A 22,344-nucleotide genomic window follows, 5' to 3' on the forward strand; every position below is an offset into this window, starting at 1 on the left:
ACTACGTTTCAATCGTCCGTTAAATTGAGTTTGTGAAAAGTTTACACTACACAAAACAAACCTTTGGTCCGATTTTTTTGTTTTTCTCGGGCAAAACATTAACAAAACTTTTATTTGCCGCATCCCTTCTTTTTCCGGCGAAAGGAACAGAGAAAAAGGGTTGCATTTGTTATAAGGGATTTATTGTGTTTTGTTTTTGCTTCAGCTCTCCTTTATCAACATTCCCGTGACGACCCGTTGTAGAGCAAAAGATTGCTGTAAAAGAATGGCATTTAATTAAGTGGACGCAAACAAATTAGGTGCACACTCTTTTTTGCTGGTTTTCTCGCGTTGATGTCATTGATTTTTTGAGCTTTTGTAAAGGAGAGCGAAATGAAGTGGAATAATTTGCATAGAATTTAAAGGAAGGAATCTTTGATTGCGCTTTGATTTAACGTTCGTTTGTATTCGCTGTGTCATTCATCCATTCCATGTTGCCTTCCCCTAAGGGTCCCAAGTGCGTACGCGATTCCTTATTAAACTCGTTCGTTCACCCATCCATTCCTCTGATAATAATACCTTGGTCGTCGTGCACACACTATATCTTAACCTTTTTCACTTTTCTTTCTCTCTTTCTCTCCCTTTCAACTGCCTCTTTCTCTCTCTTTCCTTGTTGGAACCCACATACACACAAACTATCTATTTTTTTTTCTTTCTTGCACTCCACTTTCCCATTTTTAACCAAAATTCATCCTTTCTTTCCGCTTCCTAATAATGTGTTGTTGTTGTATCGACGTTTACCCAAAACAAAAAAAACAAACAACGACAAATCTGGACGAACAATACAATTCCCCTCCCTACAATGTTCCCGATCCCTATATCCCCCGTCCCTTTCGCTCAAAAACCTGTACCAAAAAATAACACCAAAGATCCGTCTGTCGCAGGAACGCTGGCCGATCTGAAGAAGCACCGGTCGCAGAACCGCTCGAGCGTCAGCCCGGAAAATGGTTCCCTGCTGAGCGGTACGGCCCCGAGCCTGGCCGGCAGCATCGGTAACGGGGGCAGCACCACCCCGAACGGTGCGAACGGTGCGACGCCCGTGGAACTGTCGCTCGTATCGAACGAGCTGCAGCAGCATCACCATCACCATCTGCACCATCCGCAACACGCATCGCCCCATCTCAACAGCCGGCAGCAGCAGCAGCAGCAACACTATTACGGCGATGGCAGTGTTAACGGAACCGGAAACGGATCCCTGCACGGTTCGGTGGCGATCGGGGAAAGCGAAGCGGGCACACCCGGCGGCACGCTGTCCAAGTTTAGCGGCAACACCAGTGACGTGGTGAGTGACAGCACCCGCTCGAGGCGCTGTTGTGTGGTAATGTAAACGGGAAGGAGCGAAGAGGAATAAGGTGGCAGCCAGCAGAAGGAGAAGCAGGCACACACACGCATTCGGTTTGTGAAACTGTGCGCTTAAAGCGAGGAAAACGGAGCGAGTAACGCTTAGCGGAATGAGTAACGCTTGGCGCCATCTATGAAGCGCTAGAAGAAGCTGACAGTGTGTGCTGTGAGTTTCAGACAGCATGTCGTGGTGCGTGTCCGTGCTGTCTATCCAGCTTGCTGGTTCGAAGCTTCGCTAAAGATCAAATGCAATGCGTTTTTTTAGTAACGCCGTACGTTACTGCACTTAGCAAAAAACAAAAAGAAAACTTCCCCCGTGACTGAGAATTTAAAGCAATGCCGTACTTACACATCACACTGAAGAAAGATAGAGAGAGAGAGAGGATAGGATGAAGTGAAAATTAAAGAAGACGAATCGTTCTATTATATTTGTAAGAAAATTCCACTTATGAAATCAAAGCGCAGAGAAACCAAACACGAATAAAAGCAAATAAAAACAAATAGAAAAGGCAAAGGTTTTGAAGTAAAACATAGTGTGAAACTATCTATGGCGGAAATCAAAATGTGAACATGAAATGTAAACGAAAGAACTGACCGAGAAGCAACAGAATAGCTAGTGGCGAGTGAACTATGTGAGCAGAAAACGGGAGGAACGAACGAAAGAATGGTGTGGTTGAGTGATAAGATAAAGACGAAGAAAAGAAAAGAAAAAAAAAGCCAGGCGTCTAGCAATTATTTTGCTTTGCGAAACATTCGTCCGTTGTGAATTGTGATGGCGCCCGCGTAACTCGGGCCGTGAAGGGGGAATGTTGTCCAGAAACTAAACCCCAGCGCTAAACCCCACACCCCGTCGGCCGGAGGTCCTTGTGTGTGTGTGAGAGAGAGTTTTGTACATAGGATTATTGTTATTTACACTATTATTGTAATAATTATTATTATTATATTACTATCATGGTTGTCCGGCAGCAAACTCTATCCATTGCGATTGTGTTTTCTCCCTCCTCGGTACGCCGGTAATCCACCGCGGCCACGCGACTTAAGCCACAGAGACAAGGATAGAAAGGATGAGTGTGGAAGGAATGAAATGCAATGAAACTGTGTTCCTCTACCCCCAGTGTTAGCAGAAGGATAGAGAAACTGAAACCGATCCACGCGTTATTAGTGCGATCCACGCGAACTGTAGTACATCACATCACACATTAAGGTTTTTTGTTAGTTCACACATAATTTTGGTTTTTTGTTTTGTGTTCGATTTTTTTTCTGGTTTAATACAACATACCCATACACATGCAATCATTGCTCAGTCATAGGTGAATATCATCTCCATCATCTCTTAGCATCAATTAAAAAGGGCGTCAGAAACGAGCGCGAAACAATTAATTGTGTCGGTAGATCATTAAGGGAGAGAGAAGAGTAAAAAGCAATTAGCGAAACAATAACACATGTTATTGTTGTTCAGATATAAAATGAGAGATTCCTTCCTACATACATAAATGCAACGCAAAAAGCGGGTCCGATTGCAAACAACACCCTTTAAAATCACAAAACCCCTATTCGTGAGAGAAGGAGAGAGATGTGTATTCATATTATATATATAAATAAATCAATAGCCGTTAGAAAGATATCGTGCAGAAGAGTGTGCGTGTGTGTGTTCCACAGAAAAGCAATGTGAAAAACAGGCTTAATATGCAGCAGCCTAGCGACGACGAGGAGGGAGATTAAGTGAGAAAATGTGCAAGGAAGAGAAAATATATTCTATGTTGAGATAAAAATGATAAAACCAAAAGGAGGCCCCAAAGTAAGAGACAAAACATCCGAAAGTCCGTTGTGATTGAACGCAGTAGTGTATTGCTTTCACTGCGCAGGGTTATATTTGTTTACATACTTCTAATTCGCAACAACGCTTAAGCGAGAAGGACTAAATTACATCTTAAATGGCGCTTCAATACTTGTGTTACCTTATCAGTATCACGCCTTTTCTACTTTTTTCTATACACAGGCGAGTAGTGCGCTTTCTTGCATAGCGCACCAAAAGGAACCATTTTTTTGGTGGTGGTAGTGAGTTGAGTAGTATCGATATCAAAATATATAAAAACATACAGTAATCTATACATTTTAACTCTCAAAACCCATATGCAGAGTAACGTGTTTTGCCATAACGTCTAATTCTCGGTTTAAAACAAGGAGGCATTTCCTAATTTTATTCTGAATTCTCGTTATTCAAACCTCAGTCAAAGTTCATAAATCAAATTCTTTTTAAAAACTAGCCTAAAAAAACCATTAATTCTCGATACTTTTCATCAGTTCTTGAGTATTTCTGTGTGTTGGAAGATAAATACTAAAACAAAGTGTCTAGCACCATGGCTATCTCTCTCTCTCTGCATGCTTCTCTCTAATTCCTAGCTAAGTTTATATGGCACACCCACCACATCGCAACCCTTTTTGTTTCGCCTTTCTAAGTCTAAGTACATCGCCCCGCTTGCTGTTGCTGCGGTTGCGGCAAGCCACCGCCGCGCGTGGCACCCGTCTGGTCCGCGTTCATCAGCCGGCAGGTTTGCTTCTGCAGGTGCAGCGTGTAGTTCTGCTGATAGCGGAACCCTTTCTTGCACCAGCCGCACCGATAAGCGCTCGGTGTGTCGTGCTGGTGCGATTTCTGATGCTCCCGCAGCAGATCCTCCCGGGGGAAGGTGTGCCGGCACAGATGGCACCGGTGCACTGAAGACGAGGTGGAGGAGCTCGAGGTGGAGCTCGGTTTTGGTTGGGAAGTGGGAGCAGTTGGTTGGGCGGCGTACTTAAGCTTGGACGAGAGCGGACCGGGCGGAATGGAGCTACGCTTCGGGGCGGATGTTTCCTTCTTTTGGCTGCTCTTGCTCTTGCTGCTCGGTGTGGGACTGGGTGTGGTGGTGGCCACGACCGCTTTCTTCTCCACCACAACATCGTCATCCTCCTCCTCCGGCACAACCACAACGTCCTCATCGTCATCGTTTACTTGCGCCTTTTCACTCTCATTGTCCTCCGCCCCGATCTCAACGATCGCCAGCGCGGACGGATCCGGTCGCAGTTCCGATTCCAGCGAGCTGCTGCCCCCCTTCAGACTGCCCTCCTCCTCGTCAAACCCATCGTCCAGCTCGTCGTTTGCGCTGTACGATGTAGCTGCTGCTGCTGCAGTTGCCATTATCTGCTTACTGTCCGCAATCTCCACCTCATCGTCATCGGACAGCTGTATAATATCGCCGGCCTCCACGCTGCTGCTGGTCGTGTTGCGCGAACGCTCCACCACCTCCGAGGAAACGGCCGACGAGGATCGCTCGCGCACCTGATGGTGCTGCTGCTGCTTCTGCTGCTCGATCGCACGCATCAGCTCGGACTGGTCGTACTCGATCTGGCGGTGCGATTTCCGGTGCACCGCCAGATGGGCCGGCATTTTGAAGCTGCGCGGGCAAACCTCACACTGGTACGGGCCCACGATCGGTGGGTCCGTGCTTTTGCGCTTCTTCTTTGCCGGCGGTCGTGCCATGTCCGTCCCGGAGGCAGCAGCAACAGCAATCGGTTGCTCTAAACTCACACGCCCGCCCATCCGATCAAACCCGTACGCTTCCGGCGGTGGGCTTTCGCCCTCTAACACCTCGTCCGCGTGCAGGGACTTGATGTGGCGGCGCATGTTGTTCCGATTGTTGAACATACGGCGACAGATTTTGCACTTGAACGGCTTTGCACCATTTACCACCATGATTAGGTTGTTGATGCGCGCACAGTACTCCTTCGACCAGCTGGCCTGCTCGAGCAGCAGATTGTCCGTGGAGGATGACAGTGAGCCGACACCGTTCGTGTCCTGGTACGGTTGCTCCTGACCACCAACACCACCACTGCCACCACCAAGCAGTTCAGCGATCGTTGGAATGTGGGACGGTTGCTGTGGTTGCCGCTGTTCACCGCACACGCCGAGCACCTCGACCGTTATCTTCTGGCCGGTCGAGTTTCCCTTGCCATCGCTTACCGGCCACTCGAAGGTGCTCTGCCGTCGCTTTGCCAGTGACAATCGCGACGAGGAGGAGGCGGAGGATAGTGTCGGTGGTGGCGTTTTCGAAGTCACTCGGCGTACCGGGGCCGTTTCCAGCGCTGACGCCGCACTGTCCAGGATGGAGGGGGCAGTTTTGTTGAGATGGCTGGCGACCGACGGTGGCATGGTGACAGTGGTGGAGGAGCCGGTGCTGTTTGCCGGCGGAGGCGATGACGTTTGCTCGCCCTCGTCCGGGTAGAAGGCGTGGCGCAGCGTCACGCGCAGATACTCGTCCGACCCGATGCACTGCTCGCGGAAGGCATGCCAGTCCTCTAGCCGGACGCTGCACAGCTCGCATATGGTGGCCGGTACGCCTTCCGTTTGTTCCAGCTAAAACGGTAACGAAAAAGGGAGGGGAAATTATTAGAATGATTCCATCGCAGAGCTGTGTACATATTTTAGTTTATTTCAAAGCAAATGACCTTCGATAGCGTCCAACAACACGAAAATTTTATTTCATTTACCACTCAACCACTGTCTCCGTCATTGTGCCAATGCTCACTGACATTTCACGAAACCCATCACCGTCCTACTTCAATATGCCGGCGGCGAACGAACATCAAGTTGACATTGGATCCGAACGAACGAGCATATTGCCGTATCATGGGTTTTGTGCTGACACCAGCACGTGTTGGTTGCCAAACGACCGATTTATGTTTTTTTCCTGACCAAGGGGCTTTATCAAGTAAACCCCTGCAGGAGGAATGGGTCAGTTGAATCTGACGCTTGGTAACGCGTGGACGTACGGGGCAGTAATTCGGGAGCAATACAACACACTTCGACGTAACAATCATCATGAAACTCAAAATCGAAGCAGTTCGAAGCGTTCAGTTAAATTAAAAATGCATTAAAAACGGACTTTCCTTGCAGGAGTTAAAGTTTCGGACGTGAAATAAACGTTGTTAACTAGTCAAATGCCAATTGCTGAATGAATTATGTTAATGTTTCACCAACAAATGTTTGGGTAGATGAGGAAAAGGGAAGGCGTTGAGGGGAAGTGTATCGGACTCAAAATCGAAGCAGTTCGAAGCGTTCAGTTAAATTAAAAATGCATTAAAAACGGACTTTCCTTGCAGGAGTTAAAGTTTCGGACGTGAAATAAACGTTGTTAACTAGTCAAATGCCAATTGCTGAATGAATTATGTTAATGTTTCACCAACAAATGTTTGGGTAGATGAGGAAAAGGGAAGGCGTTGAGGGGAAGTGTATCGTCCGAATTGTTGTCATTTTTGTCTACTTGCGATTTTGTTGCTAGCCGGTTTACTGCTAACGGTGCGTATCGATGGTCGCTAAGCGATCGGGACCATCGATGTTGTTGCAACAATCATTGATATTGCTGACTCTTAACTCAGGCAAGCCTGATGTGGTCGGTAATATAAGCGTCAAGTGGGACGTCAAATCGTGTTAAGAATAAAAAAAGACAAAAAAAGAGAACATAGAAGCTCAAATACTGGTCCCGTGGTCTATTCGATGCGTTGGTACGAACAAAGCCGAAAGGAATCGATTCCCCGCCAGGACTGACTAATGTTTGTGGTTTTGATTTTAATCAAAGAGATCAAAGAAAAGATTCCAACGTGTCACATTAAAGTAACCATCGTTTCCTTACTTTCAGAACGATTAAATAGACCAAGATCTATTAAGGAGAACAGGTCGATGCAGAGGCCGTTGCTAGGTTGCCATTTTTAGCTTGCGTTTGACAGTTTCATGCAAAAGTGTTTACAAACAAACAGGCAACAGTTGCAAGCCGTATTAACGACTTCTTAGCACACGTTATTGTGTTTTCAGTTTTCTTCGCCCCAATAAAAATATACTTATACCTATGTGTATATTCGGGCACGATTTAGTGTATATGGTCATACTTCTTATATTTCATTCTTTTGTCACCATTTTTACTCATTTACGTATTATCTTGTATTTTGGCAAAAGGATGCTGAACAGGCATTCGAGGAAGACATTCTCCTGCTGAAATTGCTTTAAAACATGTAATATTAATGGTTTTGTATTACATTGACCCAAATGATTACCCTGGTTTTATAGTTTGGTTAACTTACCTGTAACACACACAATCACAAAAACACACCAATTAGAAGTAGAAAACAGTAGCATAATGTGAAAACTATTCTCGTTTACAATTTATAGAATGTATCACAATGAAAACTATACTGGCTCAACCAACAATCTGAATAGCACAAACACGTATGTGGGTGCTATGATTGCCTAACGACGTTTGTAAACAATATTCAATTTAACTGTCAAAACTTTCCCATCGCTTCTTGTCACTTTACTCTATGTGCTTCGACCTGTTCTCCTTAATAGTTCTTGAAATAGACATCCAACCATTTTCGACTTGTTTCAAAAACAAGTCCAATCAAGCGCCCACTAATTTGGTAATCAAAATCACATTGCAATACATACGAAAGGGAAACGAAAGAATCTTCACATAGGATTAAACCCTCCACTACAAGCCATCAAATATCATCATCATTGTCATTTCGATACAGGTGGCTCTTGCCTATGCTAAGTAGGACACAGAAAGGAAAGGGGGGAGAGATTCTACCCCTCCAAAGGGTACTTCGCCGTCGTCGTGTTGCATTATTATGAACGGCTGTTCCAAACTTTCAAGGCGAACAAGACTTCCACAGAGCGGTCGTGGGTCATGTTTGGCTATACCACAGCACTTGGTTTGTATCCTATGTTTCGATGAAACAAGGTCAATTCAGCGATTCTTGCTTTGCGGTATTCAATCGGGTGATAAAGAGTATGTAGAGAGCATGGAATTCAATTCTTGAACATTCTAGAAATCGTCCATAACATAATAAGCAGTGAAAATATGAAAAAGTTGCTACACACATCAACCAACTGCAATGCACACATCCGGGGGTGGATCTACTTCAAAGTAAAACAACGTAAAGAAACATCAACAACAACTAAGAGCACTGTGCCGTACCTAAAGATCACTCGAAACCCATAAAATAAAAACATAAATCTATCATGCTAACGGCCTTCTATGCGTTGGTGTGTGCAACAACCCTGGCAAGGAAGTTACAACTCTCTTCACAAACACAGACAAAAATGCCTCAGAGTTCATGCCTTAGATGTTCACGGGCAAAGGAAATGCGTCCTTTTTCGAATCCCTTTTCGCTTCTCATTGCATGCGCACAACGAGATCATGCTTGCTCTTACGTTTCTGCTGCTTGTACCATCATCCTCCCTTGCTGCCTGGGTTGATCCTAAACATACACTCGCACAAACACACACAGACATGTGACATTTTATTGCGCCGTACATTTGCTGCGCCCGATACTACATGCTGTCGTCGGGTTCGTGCTGCATTCCGTAGGACCTCCACTAAGGAGGATTGTGATTCGAGCAAAATTATCCCACATCAAACGCGTCACAGTGAGATATGGAATGAAAGTAAAAAAAAAAGATTTTAGCTATGTACTTGAGTTCTTCTCTAGGACCTGGAGCAAAATCGAACTTGAAAAAGGCCAGTTTTCAAGCATACTTGGCATTTTTCTTCCCTCAATTGTTGCTTCTTAGATATTTTAAGGCTGTCACAGGACAGTGAGAGCCTCAACATCTTCCTCTTCTTTTTGGGTTATGCGGTAATGTCAAGCCATAATACAATATAGACACTCACTGCCCAAGGACTTATTAGTTTAGTATCATGTAGCCGACGATACCGATTGAGACAAGATGCGGTTTGGGAATCGATTTCGTCCGACCTTGTAGAAGCCGACGCATCAATTGAATGCACTAGTGATCACATTGGTCATCATTACGGCAAATAAATATAAAAGGACACTCGCGATAGTCATGAGAATTGAGAACAGAAACATAAAATGGACATATTAAACCGTAAATGTGACGAGAGCGATCCTTCAATAGTATCTAACGAAAGAATAGTAGTATGAAACTAACAAAAACCCACTATTATATTAAATACCCGTTATACAGCTCATAATAAACCCATCGCTTTTCACAAAACGAAACCCAATAATGTCTCCTTCTCGTATATCCCCACCATAATGCCATACAAAACAGAAAGAATTTCATTGAATTACTTTTCTCGCTACAATAAAGCCACAGAACAAAAGGACTGGAAGCCTCTGCTCTGCTCGGTACAAAAATCAATAAAAAGAAGGCATCATCCGACGCCCGACTAGTGCTAGAGTTATCTCTCCCAGCACACAGAGGATAGGTTTGGCAAAGCTTCAACAACCCCATAGAAGATGACCCAGCTTCCGATAGCAATCGATAACCCGAAACCTGCCACAGTCAGTTAGGTGAGTTCTACGAAACATAGCTCGATAGGCGAACCCAAAACCACCACCTTCCTCCTTCTTTTTTCCAGAAGCTAGTCCAGTGATAACAACAGCGATTCATCACAGCAAACGGCCCCAACAAAAAGACCCCTTGTGCTAGAGATTAAGCTCGCGTAGAGCGAAGCTTTCGAGACATAGGAGAGAGAAAGAGAGAATAAGCTTAGCTTGTGTCCCCGTCGTACGAAGATCTCTGTACACATACGTACTCTGTACCCCATTCTCAAAACCTCGAGGGCCTCCGCGCCACATGCAGCACGTGGTGCTGGCAAAAAGCCACAAGCAGCAAGGGCCGGGACGGCAAAGTACGCTACTCGTCTGCGCATGCTCGACAAATTTGCCGTCGATGGAAACTTCTCTTCCCGAGCTGCAACAGGGATCGACGAGAGAACAGGTGCTGCTGCGACGAGGTGGTTCGACCGTTAGTCCAAATGTAGGCGCGCGTCATGGTAGAGGGCACAACACACCATGTTCAAGGGGCTACGAATCAGCATCATCACTCACCCACTCGCAACCATCTCGGGCTGGCTGCTGCTAGAGGGTTGGTTGCTTCGGTTTGACAAGTGAAGAGCGAGTTTATGCGCTCGCGGGCTCTGTCCGAGCTCATGTTGAAGAAGCGGAACTGCGGTGATGATGATGATGAGCGTTTTAGCGCTTACTCTCTCCGCTTTTTCGCTGCTCGTTATGATAATGAAATCAAAACAATAGCTATAGGTGACACGACGATCGAATTGATGATTGACTGTAGCTTATTACCGAGTACGTGATCAGTTTAATAAGTTAAAAAATAAATTTCCCTATTTTCTACATAGACACGATTCCAATCGGAAAAGTCATCTAATGTTATTGAAGTACATTAAACATGTCTTAATAAGAAAACGATCCCAAAGTGATGATATCATCTAAAACCTTACTAAAACATACATTCTTGTACTAATTTTAAAGCAAGCAAAATGTTAAGCGTAATCCCAAGAAAAAGACAAAACGTACAAAAATAACAATAATGACCCGGTATTTCATTGGAATTAGACACTCCTCCGGGCACAGTTGTCATGACATCATGACCGTCGTATACCTGACTAAAAGCATCAGCAAATTATTCACCTTATCCAAACCCATCCACAAATCTACCCGGGCGCATATTCCAGTTGCCGAATTCTACTCTACCATCATTATAATCATCCCCCAAACATCATCATCATCATTGACAAGCGAAAGAAGAGATTTTTGCTCTTTGTATCCCCTGCAGCATTGGATTTCGAGCACGCTTAACAGATCTTTACGCCAAGGAACAAGTCCTTTTTATTGCTCTTCTCGTCTCCCCATTCCAAGTAGTCAACTTCACCCGCAAAATCCACTCCATCTGTGCCGTTTCGTTGGCAAACTGTTCACTCACACACGGTAGAGAAAACCTTTTCAAAGTCGGACTGTAGAGTTTGTAATACTTGCAGCTAGTAGAGCTAGCTTGTTCATCACAGCAAAGGACTATGGATCCGATTTCTATGCTTCTTTTTCTTATGTTTTTTGCCACTTTATCCCACCCTATTTCTGCTGTCCGATTTCCTAGTAGAAGAGAGCAAAATTACCCCGAAACACGCTCGGAGGGAAAACGACAAGGCCGGTCGAGCGAACGTGGAGTGTCGTGTTCTATTAGGACTTTCGGACACATTTCCAGCGCAAATGGAATTTCATCCCGAGAGGAGCCGTTGTACATACGCGGGAGGGTTGTCGGAGAATTTCCGTGATCCCTATTTGCAGAGAGCATTGGGCGGGATGGATGGGCGGGCGGGAAACTCGGTGCGAGATCGCAGAATAATCCGACTCGCCTTTGGACGGTCCTTTTGGCAAGAGATGTGATATTAAACGGTACTGGTACTGGGTCGAGAAGGGGGAGTTGGGATTTCGCTGTACGCCGTGATTATAATCGATTGCGAAGGGAGAGTTTCACTGGTATGTTGCCGTGGTGAACGATATTCAAGCACGATAACGTGTCCTCTCGTCGTTCGCTCTATAGCAGTTGAACAAAACGTCTCTCTTGCTGTGGTGGATTCCTCTTTTTGTTTTTCAAAGATTAAAACTATATCTTAAAATAGAAGATGTTAGTAGGAAGATTTGCCGAAATACAATCTCATGCTGCTTATTGGAAGAATGCCGAATAGAAGGAAGGGTTTAATAGATAGCTTCATCTACTGTAGGGCATCCCGGGATTGAAAACATGCCCGACTAAAAGTTATTCTTTTGGGGTTGACCAGTAACACCACAAGCACTATGGAACAATTTTCGTGAACGATATGTAAAATTTATGTTTAATATTTTCAAAAAAAAATTAACAGAAGAAATTCATAAGCTTTAATACTTATAGAAATAGTACAAGTATTTTTAAGACATTAAATTTCTTAATATATTATATAATAAAAATCTTAAGATAATAATAATAATAATAATAATAATAATAATAATAATAATAATAATAATAAGAATTAGTATTATTATTATTACTATTTTATTATTGAGTAAATGTAAATAAAAAACTATTCCATTCTAAAGTTCTTATTTAACAAACTTATTACTCGACCTCAACAGTGCAACAGTACAGTGCTCACGACTCGCAGTGAAATCGATAAACTCGATCGCTGTTTGGTGCCGTAGAACAGAGCTCACAGTACTCTCACCTACTGTATATAGCTAAGGCAAGTCACCCGTTTCTACAGGGCAGCAGAGTAGCCTCTAACCTCAAAACTTTACGCTCAGCCAAAAATAGAACCCCTTTACCAATACTACACCCAGCAGTGTAGAGCTATACCCAAAGGGAATGGGAAGCGTCAACGTTGACTGGCTGCTATAACCACCCCACACAAACTAGAAGCTGCGCTCTGGTGCCTGCCATACACCGTAGCGCGTACAAACGTCCTGCAGAGACGTCGACCTCGTTCAACCAGACACGAAGCGAGAGCGTCGTCCATCAATATGCCCCCTACTGCACACGCACGCACACATACCAAAGGCGACGAGCTAACCACCAGCAAGCAGCAGAAGCAAAGCACGCAAAGCAACCGGCAGACACCGTGCGGAGCGAAACTTTAACCACTGCCCAGTGTGGTAGCGTTGCCCTCGAGTTATCGATTATTTTCGTACATGCTGTTGGTGCTGCTGCTGCTGCTGTGTTTCTCGGTAGTTATTTTTTTTCTTCTCCGTCCAGAGCATCAGCTCCACAGCCGTGAGAGAACACCATGAACGGAGAGCAAAATCATTCGCACAGCATCAACCAAAGCGAACGGTGCTGATGCGAGACCGTGTGCGATGGGAGATTGTGGCTGTATGCATTCCATGAGAGGACGAGGGGACGCTTCTCGAATAGGGGTGACGGGTTTGATGATTATACTTTATGTGAATGGGTACTGTACTGTATCTGCCGCCTTCTGGGGTAACGAGGCTATGCTCGTGTTAATGGCTCTATAGTAAAACATACTTTAGCCACAAACAAAGCACACTGGGCTCGGGTAAAAAAGATCCTCTTTGTGAGAAAGGACAAAATTCTCCACGAAAAGTTGCATCATCTTGACTGTCCTCGTTATATACCCGACGCCTCTGTATACTATTTAAATCCAAGATCATATAGCTCTCGGTCCGCGTGTGTCAGTGTATTGGTGTGACGCTGTCTTCCTTTATTCAAGGGTAAATAATGCCTTCCAGCTTCAATAGCTCGGCTGCCAGAACCCGGCACAATATTCCATTCCATCGAGCTGTTTCGAGTACCATAGTAGACAACATGTTCAGGGCCCTCTGTATGCACGATCTCACCCGATAAGGATGTCGACATTCGCCTGCCAGCGGACGGGGGAGAGTAGGTTGAACCAGCACCGAGACCCGCTCATCGCAGCAGCAACAGCGGCAGGCACAGCGGCAGCAACAGCGCAGCAGTAGGCACTCCCCGAAAAGGCAACGTTGCCGTTATTTTACCGCAGCAAAAGCGAAGCACACGGAGCGCATAGGCAACGACGCATGAAATAAACAACTCTAGCGCAGGCCTGCTTTCGACCCTCCGCATCCATCATCGGGCTCTCTCGAGTGAACACACTACTAAACACAGTGTTTCTCTCTACCGTTGCTTCGAGTGTGGTTGAATACGCCACCGTCGTTGCTAGTAGCGCGCTTTACTATGCATGTTCGCACAGGCCATGAGAGATGGTTGGTACTTGAGTTTGCCTTCAGGGATTTTGAGATTGAGGTCATACGATTTTAGACACCGTACTGATGTCATCGAAACTCGGAACGAATAATGCTGCTGCTGATGATGATGATGATGATGATGACGATGATGGTGTCTTTCTGTGCGTACTAAGAGTGAGTAAGCGAATCCAGTGTGAGTTGGAAGCGATTCGAAACTGTTACTGATGTTGCCATCATTCTCCGGACATTCCGTACGGCAAATGGAAATCTGTCTTTATACCCATTCCCGTGCGAATCTACCTCCACGCGTCGACAAACGGTCATCGTACGGAAACGTCTACTTCCTTTCCAGCGCAAAAGATCCAATGCGTGGATATCGTCGACTGCAAGTTGTCATGGCATTTTGCAGATCCTACACCACCACCTCGTTGACCTCCTTCGGCATTCCGTTTGCCGGAATATCGGAAAGCACATCATCGCGCGCATCGTGGGCAATGCAACCCACAGTAGACGGCCACACTACGACGACGACGGCGACGACGACGACGATGGGCGGTAAAACAGTTTCTCCCCATATTTCCGTCCGCCCGTAAACGGGAAAGGGAGAAAAACACGTTCGCAACTTTGGTTCGCCGTGGTTGGCTTCGAATTACGTGCCTGCAAACGTGTTCAGCAGCACCGGCAGCAGTAGCATAGGAGGCATAAGCGCACCGAACATTGTACCGAGCGTACCTTCTGCATATACCCACTCAGCCCATGTTCGAGCATCGAGCGAGAGATCGAGCCGCGAGTCTGCCTCTAGCACACTTAGCGAGCGGTTCCCAACCAAGGCAGGCAACAGCGGGGTTCGCCCATCTGCCACGGGGGCCTGAGTGCTGCTTTGTACGCAAGCTGACGAAGCCGTGGAGTGAGAAACGTTGAGAAGCGTACAACGAAACCACACAGTTCGAAGCATTTGGGGAAGTTGTGAATCGCTTGCTAGTAGCGCCTCTTGGCGGCCGTCGTTGCATGGTATCGGCCGAAACGGTCACGACGGATTTTTCGAGAGCACATGATGCGATGAGTACAACGAGAGGAACCGGTCCTACGTGCAGCTGGGAGCGAAAGCGAGAGAACAACCTCACCGCAGCGCGACAGCACTGGTACCGCAATCCCCCCGCTCTCGGTATGAAACAAAACGGACGGGCAAAGAAACATCAGACGGCGGTCTTTGTTCTGCTTCTTCTCTCTTTCTCTCTCTCGTGCCACTTTTTCGTCCGTCGCTAGGATCCTTCGTCAACAGAACAATCCCAAGCACACAGGTATCTTTTCTCTCGTCGCTCGTAGCAGCACCAGCACACCAGCTGCCATGCTATCGTTTGCGTGCGTTCTCTTGCCGTCTATCAAGATTGGATTGGATGATGGACTCTGTAGCAGCAGCAGCAGCAGCAGCAGCAACCACCATCATCATATCCGTTGGATTCGTGCGATTCTACCTGCAGCTGTGTCTGGTACGTTGCTACGCTTTGCGGGAGAATTTCTGCAGTCACAAGGACGGCAACAACGGCCGACGGTTAACGGCATCTGCTATGGCTATGTGTGCATAGGAAGGCAGACGAACGAGAGCCAAGTTTTTGGAACTCCCGTGCATTGGACGGCAATAGCTGTCGGGCGTCTAAGCTTCATTGGGTTTCTAGTATTTTAAAGTCTCCTACATTTTCCGGTTATTATGACATTCGGAGTTAAGCTTGTGGAGAGCCAGGAGTATTTTATAGCCAGCTTCTGAAGTTCCTTAAGTTTAGTTTATAGTAATAATAATCCTATTTAGAGAATTACAAACTTATTATAACTAATTAACTATTAAAACTAAAATAACTAATTAACTATTCTATCTGCATATATCATACATGTGTATATGATTGTAATGTTATAATAATTTATACTTAAATAAAGCTAACTAACTATGGTAAAAATAATGTTGTGACTTATGGGTTACAAGTACCTCTTGCCATATATTATTCCTATTATGTATTTCTCCTGATCCAGTTTTTCTTTCATAACACAATTTCACTTTTCAAAACACTTACAAAGATCATGCCAACCTTTAAAGGCTGATTAAGACCAAGCATCTGGAAAGTCTGTCCATGGTACAGAAGAACAGTCTAGATGAGAATCGATCATGGGAAGGAACGATCAATACCCATTCTGTCAGTTCACTGACTTGCATACTACTCCAGAAATAACACCACGTGACCTTCTATGCGAATGCTGTGTTCCTCGAATCGTTTTCTAATTTTCCTGCGGTATAGATGCAGAACAACCATGACCATACAACATGCAAAATTCATTTCAATAGCATTTTAAACCAATAAGGTACGGTACGGTACGAAATGCACCATGAAAAAGCATTTTTCGGTCGCCTAAGACAATTCATGTTATAGACACATCTGGGTATCGTCCTACGCGCAGGTAGGGCAGTGGCTATACCAATACCAATAAGTATGTGAATACCAATACATAATCAAATATTTTATGGCGCATGACATGCAATACACCTACAGATAGAACGGTGCTAGGAGGAAGGTAATGTGTCATTCCAAGCATTCAAGGGATCGTAACCATATGAAGCATTTTTTCTGGCTTTCCAGGCATCTCGAGTTCAAAACCCATATGAACGGAGGCCCATGCCCGTCTTGAGTTCAAGCCTAGAATAGACCGTCCCCCCATAGCAAGGATTAAATATCCGGCTGTATGGTAATGAACTAAGTCTCGCAAGCTTGTATAGCCCGGCATGTCCACGTAGGACGTTACGCCATATAGAAGAAGAAGATGAGCAGAGGCTCATATATATATTAGGCAAACTACTTTCCTGGTATGTTCTGGTGGCCTGGTGAATTAGAGTTGTCGTGATTATTTCTCCCCTCTCAACTTTTCTGGCCAAAGGATACTAAAGAAGATGTATACAATGGTAGATATATCTTGTGACTATGTATCTCAATGTGTCAATTTGAATGTGAATCATTTGGTATTCACTCTTACACCAGACCATCCAAATATATACGTTAGGCTTCTTACGCAGCTTACGAAGAGCAGCAGGTATTGTAGGTCCAAAGGCCGATGATGCTGAACCATGTCCTGGCACTACTTTGCATTTGGCCAACACCTGATAAGGTCTTACGGGTATGTCTCGCTTGTTATTGCTGACAAGACAAGGAAAACCAACCATACTGGACGATATCTAGTACTTCGACAACATACTTCACTGTCTTCTCTCTGTTGAACTGTTTATTTGAAACTCCAAATTTTGACTCTTTCAGACTTCTTTGTCTTCATGTTTGCACCTTAAGAAATCTTTCCAATGATTGGTATAATCTCGATAGTTGGGTTGTTTGAAAGACCGTGAATGTCATAAGACACAGAAAAACTAGTACAGACCTCACAAGGGGTATGCGTCATAGTTGCAAGATAATCATGAAAGTGTTTCTTTCTGCAAAAGCTATCTCATTGGTTAGACACAACGAGATACCATTCCAACTATTGAGATGTCAACTATTCAGCAACCCACCAAATAAGACCCAATCAGTGAGATACAGTAAAATCTCTCTAAGATGAGGTCTCTTCAAGGTGTATTATTTCTTTAATGTGAACATTTTCCATACATTTTATCTCTTCAAGATGAACATTTCTCTAGGGTGAACATTCTCTAAGCTGCATTTGCGATTTGGCAGTAGAACAGTACCGTAGTACTGTTTCAACTAGTAAACCTGATTTCTCTTTCTACCCAACAAACCAATAAACCTGAGAGAGCGAGAAAGCATGTTGATTTGTCGCTTAGGGTGGTAGAGTCGACAAGTCACACGATCTAACAACATGCCCGTCATGGATTCAAGACTCCAATGGCATTCCGCAGTATGCCACAAACAACCTGACTGCTACGGATAAATCAATAACCTTGGACAGACTAAGGTTTTTGTGCCTCTTCCCAAAATATAACGCTTCATAATACAGTATGACCTAACTGGTTGGGATACAATTGCGTGTCAACTGGTGAATCGGCGCTGGAGTCGGGTTGTTGTTTGAAAGACGGCGAATGTGATGATTAAAAAAGGACACAGAAAAAGATTATTCGGACATCACGTCGGGTTCATCGGAAGGGATGAAATTTAAAGTTTCTTCGCGTCAATGCTATCTCGTTGGTTGGATGACAACCCAACTAGTGAGGTGCCAAGTAGTGCAAAACCCTACTAAAATAGACCCAACCAGTGAGGTTATTCTGTATATACAATTCTCATTAGATGCTCCCGTGATTGTCAGCTTGCACGACTTAACAACATGCCCGTCGTGAGTTCAAGCCTCATATGGACTGTCCCTAGAAATAAGTCTCGAAAACCTGTATAGTCTGGCGTGACCGTGCTACGCCAAATAGAAGAAGAAGAAGAATATTAGATATTACATCATGTGAGCAAGCCCTTACTTGTTTCCATCCGTTACGCATTATTAGTAACCCTCCAAACGATCATCAAAATAAGAGATCCGGCGAGTACTAACACAAAACTTTCACCACACCCGTTGACCTAACGCCACTCGAAAACTCAACACCACGTCAGACTACAGCGAGAGGATCTAGTTCACATTGGTTGTAGGCAACTTCAGTGCGCCCACAGCAAACTCTCAATATATAACGCTAACGACTTCGCCCGGCGAGTAGTACATAGAAGGCAGTCACGCCAACGCTCTTCATCTACCTTCGCAACACTCCGGGACCAAAGCAACCGGATCACCTCTGTATATCCTCATACTCATGACCCTCCTGCTCCTTGATGAATTAACTCAAGAGAGCGCGAGCGAGAGAGGAATAGAAAGACCGCAACTGCTCAGGTACAGACACTGCGGTCTATATGGAAAGAATGGGATTGGTTCGCCATTCTTCTCATCCATCCCCATAACACATACCGTCCTACAGAGTTGTTGGTTCCTTGAACCCTTCTCCATCTTCTTTTCATACCCATATCTACCGAAAAAATAGATTACACTTCCCCCTAAAACTACTGCACAAAGCAACCTTATTTTTCCGCACTAGATCACGATTCTCAACCCCCGCAGCAAACGGTGCTACCTACCCGTAGTGATGTACACTGCAGAATTCGATTGACCACGGATGTTGGGCTGTTTGGGTTTCCTCCGCGCACCGGAAAGATCGGCAACATGTCTCCGGCCTCGGAGGCATCCGTCAGGCAGAGGCGACAAACGTTTTCGAGATGCATGTTCTCCTGCCCGCCCGACATCACCTAGGGCGCAACCGTTTCCCTTCTGCTCGGGGCACTCTGTCCAGGTTCTACAGATTTGCCCTGAATTCAGCTTCAGACACACACACGCAAAACCCCCACAACTTCGATTCTGTCGAAAGTCTGCAAACGCTAGCACGTTTGTTCACGTTCACACGACTGCTTTGATCTACTTCGCGAAAAGCCCACCAAACAACGCGGCTGAGGAGACGGAAAACACACGGCAAGAAACCCAACCGAACGGCGCGAAGGCATAAACAACAATAGCATCGCACGAACACACCAACACCAATCAGACCGTCCCGGTTGCTTTGCTAGCGCGCGCACACACAAAAAAAAACATCGAACATCGAATCAGAATTCAAATGTCAAACGGTTCAATGTGTAATCCTAGTTTTATTCCGTTTTTTTCCAATTGGGTATAGATATAATTTGTAAATAATGTATGTTTAAGGCCGTACAGCTTGTAACAACTACAAAAACGTGCCAAATAATGTGAAAATAATTAAAACGCGTTGTCATCCATGCGATCAACAAAACACGCCACCGAAAGACCATCTGTCATTCACAGAGCAGGCAACTGTCAACGTGCTAGATTTGTTTGTAAACAATCACATTCCTACGCGCAGTCGCCCAGAACAGGTGGAAAAATCCCCTCAGAAGATGGATAAATCCTACAGACGGGTCAACAAAAAGAACATAAAAAATGTGTCCACCAGAGATCGCTTCTACTGCACATCCCGCAACAGCGCGTTAATCGCCGAATAATGACCACAAAGCAGAGGACGATGGTGTGAACCTCAAACGTGTCGATCATGTGAGTCACGTCCATTTCACACCATAAAAAACGGAGTAAACAAGGAACTAAATCTGTCTGTGTGCAGGTAAATAAAACATTTCTAGTCTCAACACTCAACAAATGTTTGCCATTTCAGTATGCCACCAGTCCTCGTCGAACCGTAGCCACTGGTTGGTGGCAGGATGTGTGCCGCCGGTCCGTGTTTCGATTGGTACGCCGATGCGGAGGGCGATGTGTGTGATATGTTGCCGCTGATCACGGTCAACGATAATAGCGTTATCGCCACGGAGGTCACCTTTGATGCGGGTGAGTTTCTACCGCCTGCCGGCGAGGAATTACCGTACGCGACGGACTTTGCCCTGTACGGCGATCATCACCAGCTGTTTGCGGAGATTAGCGAAGAAAGCGGTGAGCCCCAATCGCACGAAGAAACGGCAGTTTCGTTGGAAAGTGTTTTAACTTGCAACGGGTGTAACGTGCGCTTTCAATGCAAAACACACCGCACAAGGCATCAGCTTTTGCATCACGGCGATGAGTTAGCCAGCACCAAGCAGTTCGCCAAATGCCGGATTCGTTGTCGGCAGTGTGGGGAACATTTCCCATTGGCACGGCAGCTCGCAGATCATCTTGCAGCCCAACATCCTCAGTGCAGCGTGTGCGAATTGTGTCTAGCAACATTCCGTGATCGTGCCTCACTCGAATGGCATCGGAACTACCATCGATCGAAGAACCAGCCTCCGAAAGTACGCTACATCTGCGACGTCTGTCGAAAAGAATGCAACAGTTCGAGTCATCTGCATCTACATCGGAAGATTCATCTGGAGCACAAACCGTACCCCTGTACGTATGGCTGTAATCGTAGCTTCTCCTCGTCCGGCAACCGGCAGAAACATGTCGCACGCATGCATACGCACGAAAAGAAGTTCCACTGCGCACAATGCGGTGAATCGTTTATCTACGCACGACAGCTACACACCCATCGGGAGCGGAAACACGCAGAACATACCAAGAATACCAACGGTCTTTTCAGATGCGCTCGTTGCAAGGATACTTTTGATACGGAGGATGCTTTTCGGCAGCATCTAAAGACGAGTGGCTGCCTAGAGCTTCGTGCGTTTGAGTGTGTGCTATGCGCAAAACGCTTCAAGCAAAGCACCCATCTGCGCAACCATCTGCTCACTCACACGAACGGTGTACGGGCACACGGTTGTGAGCACTGTTCGAAGCGATTTACACTCCCCGGCGATCTAAAGGTACATCGCCGCACGCACACCAAAGAGAAGCCGTTCCGATGTAATCTCTGTCCGGCTGGGTTCATTGTGGGCAAGCAATTAAATAAGCATCGTGCAAAGGTTCACGGAATAGAGAGCACGCGTAAGGGATGAGGATAAGCGAGGAATTGGTCATGAACAGAAGACAATAAAATTGAAGCTCACGTGTAGCATGCTAAGCAGGAATAGAATGACCCATAATCGTGCTGGAATTACAGTTACAGTTACAAACGCGCCGTCAATTAAATTCAAAGCAATATGACAATAAATCATGAATGTAGTTGAGCCACGTGATTGTATGATCACAATGTACATCAAACGACAGTTTTAAATGTCTACAGCATGATGACTGTGCTTCACACTCACGTTTGAACGGTTGCCAAGCAGTAGAAGAGACACATCGGCACCAAATAAGCATCAACAGTGTTGCATCACATGATTTTTGGCAATTGTCGCTATACATAGATGGGTTTCTCATTACCGAAAATGAAACAAGTCAAGGTGCAGCTAGGGAAGGAACGTAAGAACATGGCTTGGGGGTTGATGACCCACATCTGGTCGGGTCAAAAACAGTTGCCAAAGTTAAAATGTAATTCAATTACTCTTCTGTATTATTTCCTTTTCCTTCTCACCTGTCCGAAATGTTGTCCCATCTAATCGCTCGCCATCAGCTGTTCGTTTCTGGGATTCAATTTGAATTCTCTCTCTCTCTTTCTAAACAGTAAAAGCGCGAGGAACGGTATGATTGACCATCACGAACGATTTTCGAAGTCGGCCAGTCGCCAGCCGCTAATTGTACTAACCGCACCGCTTCCGGTTGTGAAGGGTCACGCCGTTGACGGGGCGACGGTGAGAAAGATCGCCGCCTAATTAAATCACCACCTCGCCACCTCCAAATTGATTCGCCTCATCCGCGCGCGCGCGCGCGATTCAAACGCAGGCGAGATGGCGTAAGCGTAAGAAAAGCGGAATATGTAATATGGGTCTAGCCAGTGGCATAAGGCCACAGTCAAATTAAAGCCACCAAGCAACGATTGGCGGGCAAGTGAAACCGAACCTAAAGCGAGAGGTAAGG

The 22,344-nt window shown here is 45.5% G+C and overlaps 3 protein-coding genes across 26 annotated transcripts in view; 2 read left to right on the forward strand and 1 right to left on the reverse strand.

Annotated features, from left to right (window-relative positions):
* Positions 1-2,975, forward strand: part of LOC1280667 (protein phosphatase 1 regulatory subunit 12B) — a 76,717-nt gene extending 73,742 nt beyond the window's left edge. For 18 of the 23 annotated variants that reach the window (XM_061654042.1, XM_061654044.1, XM_061654040.1 and 15 more), the window contains one exon: positions 909-2,975. In XM_061654042.1, coding sequence (XP_061510026.1) covers positions 909-1,366 — 458 coding nt within the window. In that variant the 3' untranslated portion in view covers positions 1,367-2,975. The remainder of the gene's footprint in view (positions 1-908) is intronic. The other 5 variants (XM_061654059.1, XM_061654056.1, XM_061654058.1 and 2 more) reach the window with 1 other exon arrangement.
* A 226-nt stretch (positions 2,976-3,201) lies between these two features.
* Positions 3,202-19,610, reverse strand: LOC133392773 (zinc finger protein egl-43-like). 2 transcript variants are annotated; one of them, XM_061654063.1, is made up of 2 exons: positions 19,035-19,610; positions 3,202-5,770 (listed from the first exon to the last, which is right to left on the reverse strand). In XM_061654063.1, exons 1-2 carry the CDS (start codon positions 19,197-19,199, stop codon positions 3,842-3,844), a joined length of 2,094 nt encoding a protein of 697 aa, XP_061510047.1. In that variant the 5' UTR covers positions 19,200-19,610; the 3' UTR covers positions 3,202-3,841. The 2 variants fall into 2 exon arrangements, with proteins under 2 accessions (XP_061510047.1, XP_061510048.1); XM_061654064.1 differs by lacking the exon at positions 19,035-19,610 and adding an exon at positions 5,905-6,168.
* A 190-nt stretch (positions 19,611-19,800) lies between these two features.
* On the forward strand, positions 19,801-21,581 carry LOC1280665 (zinc finger protein 585B). Its single transcript, XM_061657492.1, has 2 exons — positions 19,801-20,016; positions 20,135-21,581. Exon 2 carries the CDS (start codon positions 20,181-20,183, stop codon positions 21,381-21,383), a length of 1,203 nt encoding a protein of 400 aa, XP_061513476.1. The 5' UTR covers positions 19,801-20,016; positions 20,135-20,180; the 3' UTR covers positions 21,384-21,581.
* The last annotated feature ends 763 nt before the right edge of the window (positions 21,582-22,344 follow it).

The sequence above is a fragment of the Anopheles gambiae genome, chromosome 3, assembly GCF_943734735.2.
Source record: "Anopheles gambiae chromosome 3, idAnoGambNW_F1_1, whole genome shotgun sequence".
Taxonomy (NCBI): domain Eukaryota; kingdom Metazoa; phylum Arthropoda; class Insecta; order Diptera; family Culicidae; genus Anopheles; species Anopheles gambiae.